This window comes from Podarcis muralis, chromosome 2, assembly GCF_964188315.1.
Source record: "Podarcis muralis chromosome 2, rPodMur119.hap1.1, whole genome shotgun sequence".
Classification (NCBI taxonomy): domain Eukaryota; kingdom Metazoa; phylum Chordata; class Lepidosauria; order Squamata; family Lacertidae; genus Podarcis; species Podarcis muralis.
The window spans coordinates 73,305,094-73,325,461 of NC_135656.1; the positions used below are offsets into that span (position 1 = coordinate 73,305,094).

General features: G+C 46.0%; 1 protein-coding gene across 2 annotated transcripts in view; it reads right to left on the bottom strand.

Moving 5' to 3' along the window:
* Positions 1–179: 179 nt before the first annotated feature.
* The window catches only part of PCBP4 (poly(rC) binding protein 4), a 39,622-nt gene continuing 19,433 nt past the window's right edge, over positions 180–20,368 (bottom strand). For both annotated transcript variants that reach the window (XM_028718732.2, XM_028718731.2), the window contains exons 2-13: positions 19,808–19,976; positions 19,098–19,121; positions 18,967–18,999; positions 17,909–18,025; positions 16,849–16,980; positions 14,863–14,991; positions 12,571–12,645; positions 10,169–10,213; positions 8,614–8,689; positions 7,467–7,519; positions 4,975–5,144; positions 180–3,466 (exon numbers count right to left, since the gene is read on the bottom strand). In XM_028718732.2, the coding sequence (XP_028574565.1) occupies positions 3,166–3,466; positions 4,975–5,144; positions 7,467–7,519; positions 8,614–8,689; positions 10,169–10,213; positions 12,571–12,645; positions 14,863–14,991; positions 16,849–16,980; positions 17,909–18,025; positions 18,967–18,999; positions 19,098–19,121; positions 19,808–19,918 (1,266 nt within the window). In that variant the 5' untranslated portion in view covers positions 19,919–19,976 and the 3' untranslated portion in view covers positions 180–3,165. The remainder of the gene's footprint in view (positions 3,467–4,974; positions 5,145–7,466; positions 7,520–8,613; positions 8,690–10,168; positions 10,214–12,570; positions 12,646–14,862; positions 14,992–16,848; positions 16,981–17,908; positions 18,026–18,966; positions 19,000–19,097; positions 19,122–19,807; positions 19,977–20,368) is intronic.

Below are 20,368 nucleotides of genomic sequence, written 5' to 3' on the forward strand. Positions count from 1 at the left end.
GAAAGGCCAGGTGCCCAGCCACCAGGTGGCATGGGTGGGCAAGAATCTAGCTGCCACTGCTTCTTAGGCATAAGCCTTTTCTTTCCCTTTTTATTCAGTCATGCAAGTAGCCGGAGGGGTGCGTGTGCATTTGCTTTGCCTAATTTAAATGTATACAAAATCCTAATCACATTACCCTCTGAGTTGACAAAGTTTGCATTTTTATTAAATCAATCATAAGTTACAAAGGAGGAAAAAATATAGAATTATATGTACAGCATTTTCAAAGACAAGCCAAAGAGGATCATGGGATAGGAGGTGGGGCATTCCTTGGAGCAGCCAAAAATAAAAAGGGTTAAAAAGAGATAGAAGCTTTTTTTTTGCCAGCGAGTGATGCAGGGAAGTGAGAGAGATTGGGACCAGCCAGGGAACAAGGCGAAATGGACAACTGGTTAGATTGGTTTGTAGGAATAGGAAATTTTGGCTCCATTCCCCTGTGTTTTTGTGGAAACCTGAATTACACCACCTGAGAATTTGACGCATTCAATGAGCATTCCCCAGCTTGGTTGCCTCTGGCCAGAACTCCTGTCAGCCCCAGCCATGATGGGAACTGTAGTTCAAAGCACCTGGAGCGCACCAGCTTGAGGAAAGGCTGCAATAAATACATGAATCTGCTGAAACTATTTAATCAGTGCCTAAACAGGCGTAGGTAGTCTACTCTATGCTACCAAATCAATGTGTAACTGAGGGCAAATCTGAGATCCTGTTGCTTCTTGAGATTGTAAAGATACTACTACACCAAATCAACCTCAATTGTCTCCTTTTTGCAGCCTGTTTGGCTTCTTTTTTCCCTCCCCTGACAGCTTTGGTTCAGTAAACCAGTCCCAACATAATCAGGGCTGAGTGTAGCCTGTGATTCCTGAAGGAGCACAGAGGAAGCATTGGCTATGCTGCAAAGACGTGCTTCTCAGTGGCTGAGATGAGCCTCCTGCACAAGATTCCCAGGCAGTGGGGTTTGGGTGAGGCTTCCGTGCTTTTGCCCCTGCCATGTTTAGCAAATCCAGTATTATTTATTTACTCATTCATACCATTTATACCCTGCCCTTCCTCCCAAAGGAGGATTTATTTTATTGCCAAATAGCAAACAATATTATACAAAAATAGGAGAAGTATATGCACATTTGTATGATTTATGCTGGTCATAGAAAAGAGCTTTCCAGGATTTGCATCGGCCGCATGCAGAATTTCAATGTTTCGTTTTTGGTGTGCATTTCCTCCACACAGGCCTGTGACTACTAACCTTTGCTTATCATGAGCCAACTACTTCATGGCTACAAGAGCCAAGTTGAGTTTTTGCTGTGTTCGTTTCATCCGTTTTCTCCAGGTCTGTTCAACAATCACCTTCCACTTAATGCCTTATAAAGTGTTGACAGTGAATTGTGCAGTCTTTTGACAACCTGTCAATTAGCCAACAATCCGACCCACTTTGGTGAAGCCATGCCAATTTGCAAACCAACTAAGAAATTAGCCATGGAATCCTTGGCTATATGGTACATTTAATCCATGGGGATAATTTTTTGGGGTGCGGTTTGGATGAATTATATGCTGTTGTGATGGCCGTCTGTTTAGGACGCAAGTGTAAGTGCCAGACATGCATGTTGGTAACTTTAACCAGAAATCACCAAGGTGGGCATCTGCTTCAACCTGAGGTCTCAGGGCGCCACCTCTTGACTCTCATGGGCATGTTCTGACTAGACAAGTGCCCTTACAATACCGATACAAAGAGAGAAGGGCTGACAAGGGAACAAAATGTGGCAGAATTTACTAAGGCTGCAGTCCTATATCCACTAATGAGTGACGGAAGGGGTAGGGGCTTATTTCTGGAGCAAATATGCTTGGGATTGCACTGCAAGAGATGAGAGCAAAATTAGAAAGCACTTATTGGAGATGTCATCCCATGACAGCAAGAGATAAACCCAAAGATGAGTGGCATGGCAAGATATCGCACATCCTGCCAGATATATATGAGGACGGATTTCTGCCATAAAGTTAAATGAGGGGAGATGTCGCCCACATACGATAAGGTGACCAGCTGGGATTGCCAGTCCTGGAAGCTCTTACCATGTAACAGATAGGGAATATTTATAAAGAACTGCTCTGTTTCTCAGTGAGGGAAGACAACTATATGCCTCTGGTCTTCTCATGGGCATCTGAGTTGGCCAATGGGTGAACATAATGTTGGGGTGGATGGGGCTCCGGTCTGATCCAGCAAATTCTTGCATACGCTGTGCCAGTTCATGCTAAATATTAGAGGGATGTCTGGTGAAAACTAATTCCCTTCAACCACTTGCAGGAGGTCGGGGGCCAAGCTGAACAGTCATGAAAACCCCATCCTGTATTCTAATCCAGCTAAAATGGAACTCACAGCCAGCGTCATATATTAGGAGAGAAGTGCTAGGCAAAAAACAAAAACAAAAAAACACTGAAGAATATCCTTTTTGGTACATTCTGTGATTTCTAGGACATGCACAGCTTCCAGTTCTATAGAAATCAGAACCCTTTTCCAGTTCTGCTCTTGGAAATGCAACCCATGAGAGAGAGTAGCATAGCATGTTCTCTGTTAGGATCACCAAAGGTCTAACAAGCTCTAGCCAGTGCCACAGTCGAGATGGGACCTTTCCCAAGACCTCCAGCTCTATCAATACAGTACAAAGAATTTGAGTGGGGTTCCAATTGTCTTTAAGTAACATGTTTTCCTTAAAAAAGAAAACATGTCAAGAAACCAGATGGAGAGAGAACCTCTTCATCTTCATTGCTGAAAGCGATCAGGAAGGTTTATGGAAGGTAAAGGATAATAACACCTTATAGTGTGGGGCAGAGATTTGTTCCATGGAAGCAAAACTATGAGGCTTGATTGCTCTTACCCATGATAGACATATCTTTAGCCAGGATCGGGTGGGTGCTCTGCAGACGCGCCACTTCCCTGACTGTCTCATGGCCAGCACTGCTTGCAAGAGCTGTCTCAGTTATCCTCTCCCACAAACACTTCCTTTCCTGCACATTTGGCTCCCCCCCTCACCTCTTTCCCCAGGTAGTCTCGCTTTGGAGCAGCCCGACGCTGATGCCATCTAACAAAGCGTGTGAGGGTCCTCCTAAGGTTTCCCCTCCCTGCCCCACCTTCCTGTTTCAGTATGGGGAGAACTTCTGCCTCTCAGCCTTCTTGCTGGCATTGGCTGTCGAGATCTTGGTCGTGTAGGTGGCAAGGCTGCCATTGTGCCCCGCGGCTGAGGAAGGCAGCGTCAAGAAGGGGACGGGTTTCAGGCCAATGAAGTTGGAGAGGGAGATGGCATAGGGGGCACCAAGCAAGGCTGGGGGAGGCGCGGCCACTGCTGTCAGCGTTGGGGCTGGCGAAGGGGTGAGGGGCTGGGAGAAAGTCATGCCGAGGTCAACGGGGGGCGTCTGGGAGGTAGATTTGGCCGTCTCTAAACTGAAGAACAAGAAGGGAAAAAGAATGAGACTCGTGCATGCATGCACAATTTACACATACAAATGCAGCGCGTGAGGACATATACTTGGACGTATATGTGCTGTTATATGCATGTACAAGCTTGCACATGGAAAAATATGCATATGTGTGGGCGGATATGCGCAGTTTGTATAATACATACATACAAGTATGGATATGCACATGCGTGCACGCGCACACACAGGCAAGTGTTTGAGCTGACATGTGCAAAGGAATAGGTACACACAAAGAATGGAGCTAGTGAACAAGGTACTCTAAATCGCTTTTGCTTCCAGATAATGTCTTCTCCAGAGTCCTCTCCCTCTGGGACTACATTCATGTGGAGAACCTCCAGTATGACACACAGGGCTTGTTTAGAACTCAGAAGTGGCTATGTTAAGGATGTTATACCTTGTCATGGTCCCTATTTAAACAATCATGGAATTGCAAAGCATTCCAGCCACATATCCTTCTTGGCTTTTTCAGGTCATTGACAGACCACTGTGTTTTTCTGGGGAAATGAGAACCTCTTCCACGTGAGATGCACGGCACTGTTTATCTATTAACTTCTCCCAGGAGGAAAAGAATGGAGATGGGGGCTGTTAATTCTCCTTCAACACACAAATGCAACAAAAGTTGAAAGGAGTTCTGGGGTCATCACCACGGGGAAAACTGATTACGAAAACGCTTACATGCATCCGTCAATGATGGGCTCCACGCCTTGAAAACTTGCACCCTGTAGTGGTGGTGATCCCTGAACTGTGAATGGCTATTTCCTGCTCTAAATCTTGAAGCATCCCAAATGCCAGGTCACAACAGCGACCAATGACAAATGTTGCTCTGTTTAAGTGAGGTTATCTTTTGGACAGGACGGGAGAATTCCCTGCTGTGACGCAGCAGTTCTTCCTGCACTGAACTAAGGTCACATCCACACTTGACATTTAAAGCACTCTTGTGTTACCTTTAAGCATCATAGCTTCCCCCGAAGAATTCTGGGAACTGTAGTTTGCTGAGGGTGCCGGGAGTTGTTAGGAGACTCTTAACATACCACTGTTCCCAGGATTCTTTGAGGGAAGCCATGATGCTTAAAGCGGTATAAGAGTGCTTTGCAGCTGCAAAGGGAACATTGATGCCCAACATATTGTAGGCAAGGATATTAGAAATCACGGTGGCTCCTGAGAAACTCAAGGCCTGGTTACTCTCATGTGTGTCAGAGACAGGCAGGCATTAGTGTGAAAGACAGACAACAAAGCAATGAGAACACTTTGTGGTGCTATGCTTAGCACTCCTGTCTCTTGAGCAGAGGGCCAAGTGTTTGCAAACCGGCAAATTCAGCCATGACAGCAAGGCGCTGTCACTTGCTCTCCGCAAAGCTGTCCATCTAAGAGGCCACAGGCTTGGGCACAGCAGGAAGAAGCTGCAACGAGACGGCTGCGCAAGTGCTGCGTTACTCCCCACTTGACCTGCCCAGCAGTCCTAATGGCTCTTACCAGGCTGTGATGAGGTACTGAGCCAAAGTGATGCTGACTGGGGTGCCGGTGATGGTCACGTGACGCTCAGCAGAGCCCTCGGTCTGGTTCCCAATCTTGATGTGTGCTCCGGACATCTGCCGGATCTCGCTGATCTTGCTGCCCTGGCGGCCAATGATGCAGCCAATGAGCTAGGAGGGGAAAGGAAGGATCAGTCTTTGGGGTGGAACCGCGCTGGAAACCTCATCGCCTAAGAACTGGACAGGACTGGACAAAGTGAACAGAGAGCATTTACTCATTTTAGGCAACTCTTGGGTGAGGGAATGAGCCTGACCTATAGTACACAATTGAGAGTCCCATGGACTGCAAGAAGATCAAACCTATCCATTCTTAAGGAAATCAGCCCTGAGTGCTCCCTGGAAGGACAGATTGTGAAGCTGAGGCTCCAATACTTTGGCCACCTCATGAGAAGAGAAGACTCCCTGGAAAAGACCCTGATGTTGGGAAAGATTGAGGGCACAAGGAGAAGGGGATGACAGAGGACGAGATGGTTGGACAGTGTTCTCGAAGCATGAGTTTGACCAAACTGCGGAGGCAGTGGAAGACAGGAGTGCCTGGCGTGCATGGGGTCACGAAGAGTCGGACACGACTAAACAACAACAACATAGTACACAATGGTCTGCTTGATTTATTGTTGTTCAGTATTGGATGAGTCTGAGCCAGAACCCATCAAGGCTTCAGGCTTATCTACACTTTACCTTTCCAAACCTGAGATTTAGCCATTTTTATTCACTCTCAAGGGAGTGGAAAACATGAACTGAGCCATGTAGTTCAGGGTTCCTACCACACTGTGGCAGGAATTGGCCTATTTCAAAAAATAAAACAGGCCAGATAGTTTCATGAGGCTTGTTCCATAAACAAAAACTTCAGAAAGAGCTACTTTTCCCCACTCAGGGTCGGGGGGCAGAAGTAAAGGTCAGCGTTGCCCTCCTGCCCACTCGTTTCCTGCCTTCTGAGACGCTACAACGGCCTGCTGTGTGCCCAGAAACACATGCTGGCATCTGCAGAGCAGGCCTGGGACACTGGCAGCCGGGCTGGCAAGTGGGTGGGCATAAGAAATGCTGGCACATTCCTCTCTTATCATATTCACCCCTTCTGGGCTTCAGCTTCCACAGAAACACACAGAGAGAGCGAAGGACAGCTCACAAGGGAGTGATGGCGAAGAAGTTGGAGGAAGTTAACCTTTCCCACGGCTGACGCTCCTCTCTCTCAGAGGACTGTTTATCGCTGCCGCTTCTTTCCCCACCATTTATCTCTGGGCCATGATAAGCTTCACCTGCTTAATGTCTCTCCATGCCAGGCTGCTGTTAAAGCACAGGAGCATAAACACATCTGTGTACATACCAATAATCTTGGGAACTGTACTTGGGAATCGTAGCTCTGATAGTTCCCAAGATTCTCTTGGGGAAGACTTTTCCTTTAATGTGTTTTGAAGGTACAATGGCATTTGTGTGGAGGAGAGAAGGCTTGTGAGGGATGGACTTGAGACAGTAGCCTTTGATTCTGGAATTTGTGTGAGAGTGAGGATAGATAAAACAACCCGGGACTTTGCTGAACTTATCTTCCTTTCAAGGACCATGGCTGAGCGGCAGATCACATGCTTTGATGAAACACTGAACTTTTGCAAGCTAGGTAACAGTACCGGCAGGAGGGTTCACAGTTTGCTAGGAAACTGTACTCCAAGACTGTTCCTAAATGGTCTCTCACCAAATGAGGGAGCTTCATGGAGGGTGCCCTGATGCAAAAGTTCAAGAGTTGTACAGTGGTACCTCGGGTTAAGAACTTAATTCGTTCTGGAGGTCTGTTCTTAACCTGAAACTGTTCTTAACCTGAGGTACCACTTCAGCTAATGAGGCCTCCTGCTGCCGCTGTCGCACGATTTCTGTTCTCATCCTGAAGCAAAGTTCTTAACCCAAGGTACAATTTCTGGGTTAGCGGAGTCTGAAGCCTCTGTAACCTGAGGTACCACTGTAGTTTGCATGACAAGCTACACCTGGTTTAAATTCCTCTTCTACACAACAGTTGAAACTGCAAGAGCCCTGCCCCCTTTTCCAACCTAGTTTTGACTGAGAAAGAAGCCAAAGGACTCTGCAGCAAAATATTTAGGGCTGTTCAACTTTTGTTTGAATGGAATCACTCTCTGAAGATCTCCATAAAGAGTGGAATGGGTTTGGCTCTGATTATAACCTTTTGGGGCCCATGCACACATTTGCAAACCAGGGAAACCATAATGGGCACAACACACACAACTCAACACACACCACAACCTATTCCCTTTGGCTGCGATACAAAGCTTCTTTCAAGCACCAAGTGGGATGGGGAGGACCCTATGAGCACCAAGGAAGACCTCTGTGGACACGTGTGTGAGCTTACTAAATGTACACCATACATTTAAAGCACATGACTACCCCCAAAATATATTTGGGAACTGTAGTTTGTAGAGGCAAACTTACATCGTTAGGAACCAGGAACTCCTGAGAGCTATTCTGAGCGTTCGTGTCCAGGGCTGAAAAGGGAGAAAAGAAGCACAACGTTACTGGGGCTGTTCTGTCCTGGCTCTTTCTTGCCTTCCTAAAAGGAGGAGCGCTAGGATGACCACATCACAAGGCTACAGAAGAAGGGAAACCCAAAGAATCCTTTCCAGGCACCGCACAGTGCAAAGAGCAGGAGGCACGTAAACAGGACTGGAGCGTTTCCCAGCTACTGCAAAGCCATCAGAAGCTCCAAGAAGAGGCTTTTGTTTTATGCCACTTTGCTTGGGTCACATTACACCGGACTAATTTTAGACTAAGGGAGACTGTCCTGCCCTCCTCCTGTCTGATGCAGACTCCCATTGGTTAATGATGTTCTTTTAACGTAATAAGAAAAAATCCTAGGTGGAAAATCCTTGGATTACTTTTCACAATGAATTTAAAAAAAATCCTGTTGACAAGTATGGTGGGGTGAGAGAGAGGGGGGGAGGGTATGTCTACATCTTTCCCCTGGCAATTGTAAGTATGTATGAGTGAATCCACATTCCCTTGTACGAAAAAGTACACTTGCCTTCATATTCTTTTGTTGTTTTTGTAACCAAGAGTTCAAGATTCTCAGAAAAAAATGATACCCACCTCCCTTATTTATGTGTGTGCACATGCCAGAGAGTGCACTCCCATTTTTAGTCTTGTATTTATCCAGTGTTGTGCTTTTTTAAAAAATAAAATAAAATACAGAGCAGGGATGCAGAACATGTGACTTTCCAAGATACCGTTGGACTGAAATGCGAATTATCCCCAAACAGTGTGGCTAATGGTCAGGGACGATGGGCTTTGTAGTCCAGCAATATCTGGATGGCCACAGCTTTTCCTGAGTCAGAAGATAAATGCTCCAGTTCTCCTTCTGGTATCCCACTCTAGCATAAGAGTGCTGATCCAGCCTTTGAAAAAAGACCAAGGTCCTGCATTCCCCATTCTAGGGCCAATTATTCGTGCACCATGTTCTTTCTGTGGAGACCTGTTGCCTAAAGGCAGCTGGAGCACAGGCTCACTAAGCCCCTAGGGCCATAGTCTGCCACAGAGGATTGTGGGAGTTTAAGTGGCTTCATAGCTCTTTGGGGCTCCTCACCTGCTACTATTGATGGAGATTGTCCCAAGGAAGCGAATGAGACAGGCTGCCCAGAAAGCTGCTGCAACTTCGACACCTAGATGAGAGGAAGAAGTCAGTGGAGTGACAGCAAGACCTGCGTTCCCATCTACCTGCTCACATTAGGAAGTAGATGGGTCAGCCATACACCTAGAATACAAGCATTGGCTACTCCTGAGGTATAGTACTGAGCATGTGAAATTTAATTACCATATATTTCCATGTATAAGACACCCCCATGTGTAAGACGCCCCTATTTTTTTTTAACCGAAATTAAGTTTAGCTTGGGGGGGGGAAGGTCACATCCACCAATCGCTCACCCGCCTGCCTGCCGTTGCCGATCACTTGTCACAGCCACTGCTGATCACACACCTCACCACGGCCGCCAATTGTCTGTCCACTCACCGCCACCAACAGCCCACCCGTCCACTTGCCGTAGCGGCCAATTGCCTGCCCAATTGCTGCAGCCACAGCCAATCACCAGCAGGCCTTGCCGCAGCCGCAGCCAATCACCTGCCCAATCACCGCTGCCAATTTCCTGCTTGCTGCTGCCATTAATCACACGTCCCCCCTCTGCATTCACTATACGTGTATAAGATGACATCCAATTTTTGCCTTTTTCTTCTTTTTTTGCAAAAGGCATCATTTTATACATGGAAAAATATGGTATATGAAATGGAATAAAGTGAAAGTTACCAGTGGTGCTGCCTGCTGTCATAAATTATTGTATAGCCTTACCCAACAAGGTACTCTCCAAACGTTGCTGGATTACAGCTCCCATCATCCATAGCCTAGCCATTGGCCATGCCTGTTGGGGCTGATGGGAGTTGGAGCCCAGCTATGTCTGGAAGCAAAGATCACCAGTGTCGAAGCAATGATTCTTCAACTTTGTTGGACTGGTCGTATTGTGTGGAAGTCTGATTATCGTCTTCTAATGGAACTACTCTATTCTGAACTTTAAAATGGTAAGCGTAATCCTGGTGGTCAACAAAAGAGTTTCAAAGACTCTCTTAAGGCAAATCCAAAAAATGTAGTATAAACAGTGACAATTGGGAAACACTGGCCTGTGAGCGCTCCAATTGGAGAACAGCCTTTACCAAAGGTGTCATGAGCTTTGAAGACGCTCGAACTCAGGAGCGTGCTAAGAGGAAGGCATGCTTGGCAAACCCTCACCGTGATCAACTCCCACCAGGAAACCTATGTCCCCCACTGTGGAAGGACATGTTGATCCAGAACTGGCTTCCACAGTCACTTATGGACTCACTGTTAAGACTGTGTTCATTGAAGACAATCTTACTCGGCTACGAGTGATCGCCAAAGAAAGATGTCTGGAGGCACCAGGATTTGCCATTTGGATGCCAGGAGGGACAGAATGGGGAGGCAGAATGGCAAGTCCGGAACAGGTAAGCAGGACAAGAAGTCATGGGGAATGATGGAAGGCGAAGGCTTGAAGAAGCTGGTCCTAGCTATACACTGAACTACTTGGAAGTGTGAATTCAAAATGGAGCCTCCTTTTAGTCTGTAAAGCTTGACTTACCTCTGCTTGAGACATACCACTGTACTGTCCTTGCATGGAGAATCCCTGAAAAAGGATGACAAAGGACAACAGCGCTATCAAAAATGTAAGAGAATGAATAGGCCTAGTTCCAGATTTTGGAAGGGGGCTGAGGAAACTACCCTTGCTGCCTGCCAGTGCTTGCCACCACTCTGACCCTCTGGCAAAGGTAGCACTGTTAGTAGCCACCAGCCTCCCACTCCCCCTTGTGCAGGCTCATGAGGCATCGCTGCCAGGTAAACGCACATGTTTGTGAGCACAAGGCAGCTGCCAGATTCCCCCTTGTGCTTGCCCATGAGAGTGGGCTTACCCTCACAGTGCTGGTACTGAAATGAACTGGAAGCAGAGCAGCCATGTGGCTCCTGGCTCATTACAGCACAGGATAAGTCAGCTCACAAGTTAGCAAGCAAGAGAGTGGGGTTGCAGGGACACTGGTGCTGCCAGGTGCTTAAGGGCCAGCAAGAGCTCAAGGAGCCAAGGCAAGGCATCAGCCCCAGGGGGCCTTGCTGCTGTAAAGGATCCTTGGCAAATGCCTACCTACACTGGGTGCTGGCGCCAGAAATGAGAATAAGAATGGATGAGCTTGCTTGTCATTTGTATTTTGTTGATGGTAAATCTCAAAGGACTTAAATGAATAAGAAATTGGGGAGGTGGGGAGAGAAGCTTGCAAGAAGGTAGACTTCCTGGTGACTACTGTTGTTACTGAAATGTCAGTTTTAAGGTGAGGAAAGGACTAGGGCCAGCCAGAAAGAGGCTGTAGAAATTCCATAAGCAGTTTCATCATCCTACCCAGAAACAAATGAATAAGCAATATGGGAGGAGTGAATCTCATTCATTTTGCTCACCAAAAGCTTAAAGTTAAACTTTTAGAACATACACAAACAAAACCTTAGGAAATGATTGTAGAATAAAACATAGATGATAATTATAATCATAGACTTGTAGAGTTGGGATCCCGAGGGTCATCTGGCCCAACTCCCTGTGATGCAGGAATCTCAACACACGATTCCCCATCTAATTTGAAACCATACTGGACCCTGCTTAGCTATGCAAATGTGCAAGCAGTTTTATAACTGCACCACTAGGAGGACACTAGTAAATAATGAAGTCAGATGTATCTGTGCAATTCTCCCTCTTATCTTTAATATATGTGGTATTTCCAAACTCAGTGTGTTAGGTCTTCTATTTCACGTAAATTCAGAATAGTTTACTCTATTGACTCCAAATTATGATGATTTCATCTGGCTGAAATGCAAATGAGTAATTGTTCCTCCTAATATAAAATTCAAATCAGTTATGCATCATTTCATAGTAAATGAAAGCTTAAAGTAGATTTGAAATGGGGCAGCACTTTACAGATTTACACCTAATATAATCTGTTTGGTGATACCAATAGGCTTTAGGCTTATTGTCTAGTGCCACTGTGTGGGAACTGGGTCACCATTTCACTGAGATAAATTATTCTTATACAGTTGTAATTTTATTTTATTCAGCCAATCAACGCTTTTCAGCCTCAATTTTTGGTCATCTGGTAAATAAGTTCTGCTTTTTACTGGCTGTCAATACTCAGATGTGCTTGAGTGGCAACATTTGTTAAACCTGACTGTGTGCTTCGCAGCAGGGCAGAATTTTGCAAGGATAAACAACTTTTAACAAAATAGCAGATGTTATTTTAGGCATATAGCAAAATATCCATGTTAAATCCCCACATCCTATAAACTGGTTCACCGTAACGTAGATTCTCCTTTTTCTCTGTAAACTTTAAAAGATTCCATTGCGCTATTGCTGGTTTAAGCATACAAAAAATTAACAGCAACAACAGCAACACCTCCCCGCCCCCAGCCCACAAAACCCCCTATCAATACCAAGAGTCTGTTCAGCAGCCTCAGCTTTTGCAGCTGGAGTCAGTCAGGGCCCCGCCCTCCCAGGCCAGATGGGGGAAAGCCTGCAAGGCAGGGAGCAAGTTTCCTAGGACTCACAGCCAAGATGGTCCTTGTATATATGGTCTCTGAGGGATCTGACAGCAAGTGCTTGGTCACATGACACGGAAGAAGCCAGAAGTCAAGGTGGAAAGGTAAAATCAATACCCATTAAGTCATTCTGATACTTTCTAATCTGGCTTGATATTTGATGTGGTGGTGAATGTAGGCGTGGGGGAAACCAGTGGCTCTCCAGATGTTGTTGAACTCCAACTCTCATCAGCCCCAGCCAGCATGGCCAATGGGCAGTGAAGAAAGGAGTTGTCATTGCACAACAACATCTGGCAGGCCGCAGTCTTACCCACCCTTTGATTACAGAGTAACAAGAGAACCAAAGCCTAACGGTTCTCTCTCTTTTTAACCTCAACCGAAAAATGGTCTCCTGTGAATTTATGAGTCCCTTACCTGATTGGCTGAAAGAAGAACTGATCCCAAGGACAGGCTGGGGTGGTAGGGAATAGTGGCGCCTTTTGGTGGAGACTGAAGGAAACCAAAGGAGGAATCACTGTACCATATACACTATACCACTTCCATCCCATCCCATCAGTATCTCCCCACCCATGACATCCTAATGGCCATGGTACCCTTGCTACTTCCTGTGCATTCTGATGGATTTCTTTGAGTTGCAAAATAGGCACTGGCTGGGATTATCTTTAACTAACTCCTGTTTGGTATGATATGATATGAGTAGTGCCTAGCGATGCCTGGTTCAGAGGAGACCAATAAAGGTGGGATGCAGTTTTTTAAAAAAACCGTCCTATGAGGAAAAGGTTGAAGGGACTAGGTATGTTCTTTCAGTCTTTCCTCATGAGCTGGTATGTTTATTTTGGAGAAGAGAAGACTGGGAGGGGGACATGATGACACTCCTCAAATTCTTGGCTGCCACACAGAAGAAGGCAAAATCTGGTTCTCAGTTCCTCCGGAGAGTGGTACTAGATCTAATAACTTTCAGTTTCAGGAGGGGAGATTTCAGATGGAGAAACACCTTGATGGTAACAGCAGAACCAGATTTAAGTTGGTGTGGGTGGTTCCCCAGCACAGGGCGCTGAGCCAAGGGGGAACAAAATACTACTACTACTACCTATATTTATACAGGTACCTACTAAGAAGATCTATTAAAAAGCAACTGTACCAAAATGAATAATTGTGAAAATAGGAAATATGGGGGGGGTGCCAAATTTTGTCCTTGCTCAGGACACCATATTACCAAAATCTGGCCCTGATAACAGCAATTCTGCCATGGAACCAGTGACCTCGAGGGATGGTGCAGGGACCCTCCCTTTGCTGGAGATTTTCAGAGGATATTATCTGATTCTGTCATTTCACATGCATTGTGTTAAGGAGCAATGTGTGACTTCTTGACACTGGCAGCAAGGAAAGGGTGATATATATTCCACTGATGGAACCAACTTTTGACAGGGCTGTCAGATTTACTGCAGGTGCCATTCATGCGGACTGAAGCTACCATGAGACATCTAGGGCAGAATTCATCTTCAGCTCTGCAAACAGTGTTCACTATGGGCCAAACTAGATCTGACATGTGAGCAGCCACTGAAGGAAAGGAGTGTAGGTAAGTGGCAGAGCATCTGTTCTGCATGTAGAAGGTCCCAAGTTTGATTCTCCAGGCATCTCTAGGCAGGGCCAGGAAAGATCCCAATCTGAAGTGCTGGAGAGCTGCTGGCAGCCAGTGAAGACAACAGAGATAGATGGAGCAAAGTTCAGACTTGGTGCAAGGTAGCTTCCTATGTCCCACCTCCTTCCTTCCTTCCTCTCCCCCTCTTTCTTTCTTTCTTTCTTTCTTTCTTTCTTTCTTTCTTTCTTTCTTTCTGATTCAACAGTAGCATAGTAGGGAAAGTATGTTTAACCCTTTCCCCATGGACACTTTTTTTGTAATCAAAACACCCACCCAGCTGTTCTTCTTCTCCTTACAGGGGAAAAGTTACAGGGATCCGGTACATTTTCCCCTTAGAGTAGAAAGGCAGATAGGTCGGAGGATATTGGTGCTTGCAGGTATACACCTCTTCTTTGGTCAGATTTACAATGATATAAATGAATTATATTGGGCAATATCCAGCTGTTAAGGATTTACACTAGCAAAACGGAACTCCCCCCCACACACACCATATGCACCCCCTCCCCAAATCTGCTTTGGAGGGTTGAGAAAATCAAAGGGGAATATCACTGATTTCTTCTGCTTTAAGGGGGGGAAAGCCAATGTGACTTATGTTTGTGACATCAGCACCCATAGCACCAATCCCCATTCTCAACTGTGTCCTAACAAAGGGGGCAATGATAGTTGAGAGTGCTGATTGGTGCAATGGCAGCCGATGTCACAAAGGCAGTACTGTTCCTTACGCTAGATATGGCTGATAACCCTGGTCTCTGAACAAAGCCACAGTGATGGGCTCCAGCTGAAAGGGAAGTGCAGGAAAAGGAAAAGGAAGCAGGGACCCAAGATACAGAAGCATCAGGTCCGTGGAAAGAAAGGTACAGCAAAACCAGCTGGGAAGGGGTGCAGCCAGCTTATAAGTATTATCACCAGTGGGGTGGCATTTTCTAACAATTCTCCATGCATGTTTGGAAGGAAATGTAGGACAGTCTAATTTGGAGATGTAGATACCCAGCCTTGTGGTACCACTTCTCCACAATTTGCAGAATGTTGTCCTCGCCTGATGAGGTGGACCCAATGACCCATACCTCCAAGATGACAGCGCAAATCTGTCGCACGCACTGGATGATGGCATCTGGTACTCCAGAGACTGTCACAGCCCTCTCGGTGGAGTTGGGGAGGAGGTCTCCAGCCACTTGGACTTGTGCTCCTGTGGTCTGTGTTAGGGGCCAAAAGCAAATTCTCAGTCTTTCTGGGCATTCTGATGAACCCTGCCCACCCAGAGAACAGCCAGGTCAGAAACAGCACATGGATCACTAGAAGGGAAGTATTTCAGAGTCTTCTTCTAATGGTATGATTTCCTAAGCAGAGATTAATCTACATGCAATTAAAAGAATTCATGAGACCCTCTCAAAGAAATGTTTGTAGTTTAGCTCAAAATTTTGTTTATTACTATTATTTCTTATTTATTAAATTTGTATACCACCTCTTCTATTTCTCTAAAACTGTTTTTTTTTTTTAAAAAAAATAAACAACTCCTCAATGTCTCTCTATCCCTGCTTTCCTCAAACCTCTGCTGTTGTTTAAAACCAGTTTTCATTTCTGTGACCCTCCATCTTGGCTTTACTCAAATTTCTGCCGCTGTTTGAGTTCAGTGAGAAAGGACAGACAGTGAAAGGGGGGGGGGGAATGGCAGTTTCAGAATTTTCCTCTTTCATTCGTGCCTCACGAGGGGCACCAAACCCCATTAATCAGTCTCCCCTGGGTCAGTCTCCAACCCTCCACCACACACTCATTAAGAGTCCCTGACAATATGTTATTAACAACCAACCACAAACACACACACACACCCATCCATTTAATTCTCCCTAACTGAGCAAGCCAAATGACAGCTTTGCTCTTAAAGATGCAGTAACATATATCAGCTTTGCACACACACCCCATGCTGATAGGAGACTGCAGAACAGGAGAGAGGAAAAGGCATGGAAATGTGGGAGGTCTGTGGGGAAGGGAGATTTGTAAGTAGGAAGTAGGAAACGGGGGACAAAGGTGATAATGTTGTGTGTGCGCAAAAGCGGCTGCACAATAGGAGAGTGCATAAGGCAGGGGCTGGCAAACTACAGCCCGGGGGCCGGATGCGCCTCCCCAGGCTCATAAATCCAGCCCGCGGAACCTGCTGTCCGCTCGGTCAGTCCCTGCGCGCTGCGGATGCCTCACCACGCGGAGACTGACTTCCGCGACGCTGGCACGGCTTCTGGGCAGGCGGCAACGCTAGTGCAGCTTCGGATTGGCTGTAGGAAGTTCCTGCAGCCAATCTGAAGTCTTGCCACCCGCGGCTGAGGTAAACCTGGCACAGCCATGGACAGAGGGGCCAGCTAGCCAGCAGCGGGACTGGGCCACACCATGGGCATCGTGACAGGCGTGTTGCAGGACCCCTGGCATAAGGCATGGAAATGCAGGGGGGGTGATCTATGTGCATGAAAGAATTGAGAAAAGCAAGGAGGCAGGTGGAGGGGGGGAAAGGAGTAAAGGTGAGAAGGAGGCAAGGAAATGGGGTTGAAGAGGAAAGCATGAGCATGCAAGACTGCAGAATAGGCGGAGATGGTGGCTTCATAACTGGACAGAAGGTAAAAAGGGTGCTTCATATTTGCAATGTGTGGGTGGAGGAAGAAGCAGGAGGTTCCCATGGGGGTGGTTTCTGTACAAGGGGGGGTTGAACAAAAGGAGGGGGAGGCGTGGACATGGGGGTGGAGATGGAAACAGGTGTGAAGTGGAGCTGCAGAACAGATGAGAGAAGCCTAGAAATGGGGTTGGGAAGGTGAAAAGTGAGCTTAGTACCTGCATGGGGTGAGAAGAGGAAGTTCTGGGGAGTTAATGCAGGGGAATGGCAGACCCTAGTTTTATAAAAAGTTCACTCAGGTAGCTTAGGATGAGTAGCAAATATGAAAACTAGGAAGAAAAATGGTTCAGGTACAGAAAACAAACGTAGAAGAAACAGGTGTTCTTGTCCATGGAATGGAAAGGAATGAAGCAATAGGAGAAGACCTCAGATAACTGATTTCCAAAGTTTTTACCTCTCGGATCTCCTTGATTTTGGCTCCTGCTTTGCCAATGAGCGAGCCACATTGGCTGGCTGGAATGACCAGCCTCAGTGTGACAGGTGGCCTGGAGACAGTTCCTCCATTGGCAGCTCCTGTTCCCAGATCCTGAAACAAAACCATGAGGTTCAAGATTCAGTGGGTTCCTTCAGAATCACCTTTTCGGTAGTAGTGTGCATAGGACCATTCCGGATACACCACTGCTGTTGTGACACTCAGATGGTCTGATACCAACACCTGACCAATGAGGAGTTTGTCAGCAAATGGCAGAAAACCATGGCTAGAAAAGCCACCTCTATTGGTCTGTCAACCCCCCCCCCCCCAACTTTATTACCTGGGTTATGAATGCGCCCTAAAGACGTCAAAGCAAAGATTATGGGATAATATACACAGTGACTTGTGATCTCGATCACACACAGTCTGTATTCCGTTGGCAGTAGGAGTACAATATGGGCATGTCTTTAAGTTAACACCTTACATTAAAAACCTGACAGTACCAAATTATCGAAGGTTATTCACCAAAGCCAGACTAAATGTCTTTCCTTCTGCAGTGTTGGATGGCAGGTTGAGAGGAGTTCCCTACCAGGACAGACTTTGCTCGTGTGCTCAAGACATCGATTCTATAAAACATATTTTGCTGCACTGTGTAAATACGAGCAAGCCAGGGCTGAACTGATATTACCCTTGCTGGTACCTTTCCTGGGAAAATCAGAGGCTCACTGTGTCAGGTTCCTACTGGAAGACCAGACAAACACTAGAACAGCAGTGGCAAAGTTTTTATCGGTGGTTGCAAGAACCAATGATCCCTATCTTTAAGTCTGAACAAAATGCTTGTTTAACCTGCAGGTAGGCTGCCTGAATTGTGCATTGCTTTGTAATGATTTGTTCGGTCTCTGGACCATAATAAAGATTGATTGATTGATTGATTGATTGATTATTTCTTTTGGTACCACATCCTCCAGTTTCATCTGTACAAGGCACTGAAACTGAGGAGGAGACACCGCCATGTGGAGGTAGAACTGAGTGACCACCTTACCTCCTCCAGCTTGAAAGCAATCATGGAAACAGCTCTAAAAACTGCATCAGTGGATCCTGTGATAGTGGTGATCCGTTCTGGACAGGATCCCTCTGAAATTGTGATCCTGGCTGTACTCTAAGAAAGCAAACCACGAGTAATGTCATTAATAATAATTTAACATTGCTACCAAGTGCTTAGAATGCTTTGTTGATATAAGAATCCTGTAAGATGGGTTCCATATTACAGACATGCAGCTATGAGAGAGAGAGACAGAGAGAGAGAGAGAGAGAGAGAGAGAGAGAGAGAGAGAGAGAGAGAGACGCTTGCCTCTCTAAGGAACACAGGAAGCTGCCTCACACTGAGGCTGTGCACACATGACCATTGAGATAGCTGTTGCACATGCACAGACACTTCACTGAATAGGTGTTCAGGGGATTAAAAGCACAGAGAAACAAATCAGGGAATTTGCACCGGGCAAAGACATCCCTGCCCCCTCTCTGGTGTGTACAGCAAAGACATCCCTGCCCCCTCTCTGGTGTGTACAGCAAATGTGTCTTGAAAAGCAGTGAGGGAGTGGGGTAGTGGTGGAATCTCCCTGCATCTCAAGTCACTGATTTGCACCTCACCTTTGTCAGATAACAGATCTATCTAACTCTATTGTTGACAATAGTTCACAGTGGCTCCCTCTCTGGGATTTCAGAGGAAAAAAGCCTTTCCCAAATCACAGTCCTCCCTGGAGAACCCCAGGGACTGAACCTGGAGTTTTCTGCATCCACAAAATGTTATCTACCACTGAGCTATGGTATTTCCCCTCAGTAGAATAATCATGTAACTTTAAACTTCATCTGAATTTTAAAGAAATGCTGACAAACAAGGCTTGTGCAGGCTGCTCCCCTGCCTTGTGCCTCTTCACATTTCTCTGCATACTCTTCTCAATTCTCATTCAGGATACCCACTTTCCTCACAAAAAAACCTTTTACCAAATAAAATGTCCAGAATCGTATAGGCATTCTACACCATTCCATGTTTGACCGGCAGCCAATTCCAATCTAGAATGGAATTACTTCCACACTTACTTGTTCCCGTATCCTCTTCACAGTCTCTCCTTTCTGTTGGATTAAGGACAACAAAGTTCGTCAGACTTCCGCAGCTTCACAGATGTGACAAAGAAACAGCCGCCACACACAAGAGCCTACATCAATCTTACCTTGCCTATGATACTGCCAACTTCCTGCAGAAACACAAAAGACATGAGAAGTTGAATTAAGGGAGATTTACAAATCAGCAGGAGTTTGGCAATGTCTGTATACTTTCTGCCACAAAATGAGAAGGCAGCACTTCCCCCCCCCCCAACGGAAAACATGGGTCATTCAGGATTTGACAGCTTAAATGAGAGGGATATCCCTCTTCCCAGACATTGGCAATCTCACGACCTTCCTTCTTGGAGCCTTTACAAATAAAAAATGTTATGGTGAAGTTACATGTTAATCCAGACACCTTGGCAATGTCTTCGGCTGAGTCTATTTTGTAATTCCAGCTCAAGATTCCCCACACAGAAAAGGTATTGTGTGTAGGAAAGAATCACATCCACACGATACATTTAAAGCACATGGCTTCCCCCAAAGAATCCTGGGAACTGTAGTTTACCTATAAAAGAACTACAACTCCCAGCACCCTTAACTAAGTTGGAGGGAGAATCGTGTACATTAAATATATGGTGTGTATGTGACTAGTATTTCAAGACGCCCTCCTGATTTAGAAGTAGGGTAGTGGCTCACTGAGTTTGGGGACTTAGGTTTGCATCATAGCCAATGTTCCCCGCCAAGGCAAACAGCAAATCTGATCCAATGAGAGGTCTGCTATGGACGCTAACGAAATCAGGATCACAACTTAATACGGGAGTCTCTGTTTACTTACCTTCCCATGCATAAGCATTCGAAGGGTGAGAGTGATGCTGAGTTCTGCTTCGTCTAGTCCATTATCTGAGCCACTCATCCTATCTGGTGATGCCATGATGTAGGAATGCATGGGTCTGCTCCTAAGGAAACCAACACCCAGGGTCTAGCAAGAGCGGAAGGCGCCAAATCTGTAGACGCAGAGAGAGAAATAAAAGAGCCTCAGAAGGAACCTTGCTTGTAAATCAGCCCAGCGAGTTGGCAGGGCTGCAGCGATGAGGAAGCAGTGGTTGAGTTTCATGCAACGTCCTTTGATGCTTCTTGTCTCAGAGTCAGGGAGCCCTGGAGGATAATGATTACAACGATGAAGAGAAGCATCACATAAGGAAACACAGCAGCCTTTCCAGATGCAATTCACTGAAAACCCTTCAGAGAAACTCAGTCAAACATTATGATTTATTAATCAGATTTATATCCCAACCTCCCTCCAAAAGGAGAACATACAACGATGATATACATATGCAATCTGGGCAAAAAGGTAGGTGACATTTAAGAATATCCTGCCTCTCGACAAGTTTATTTC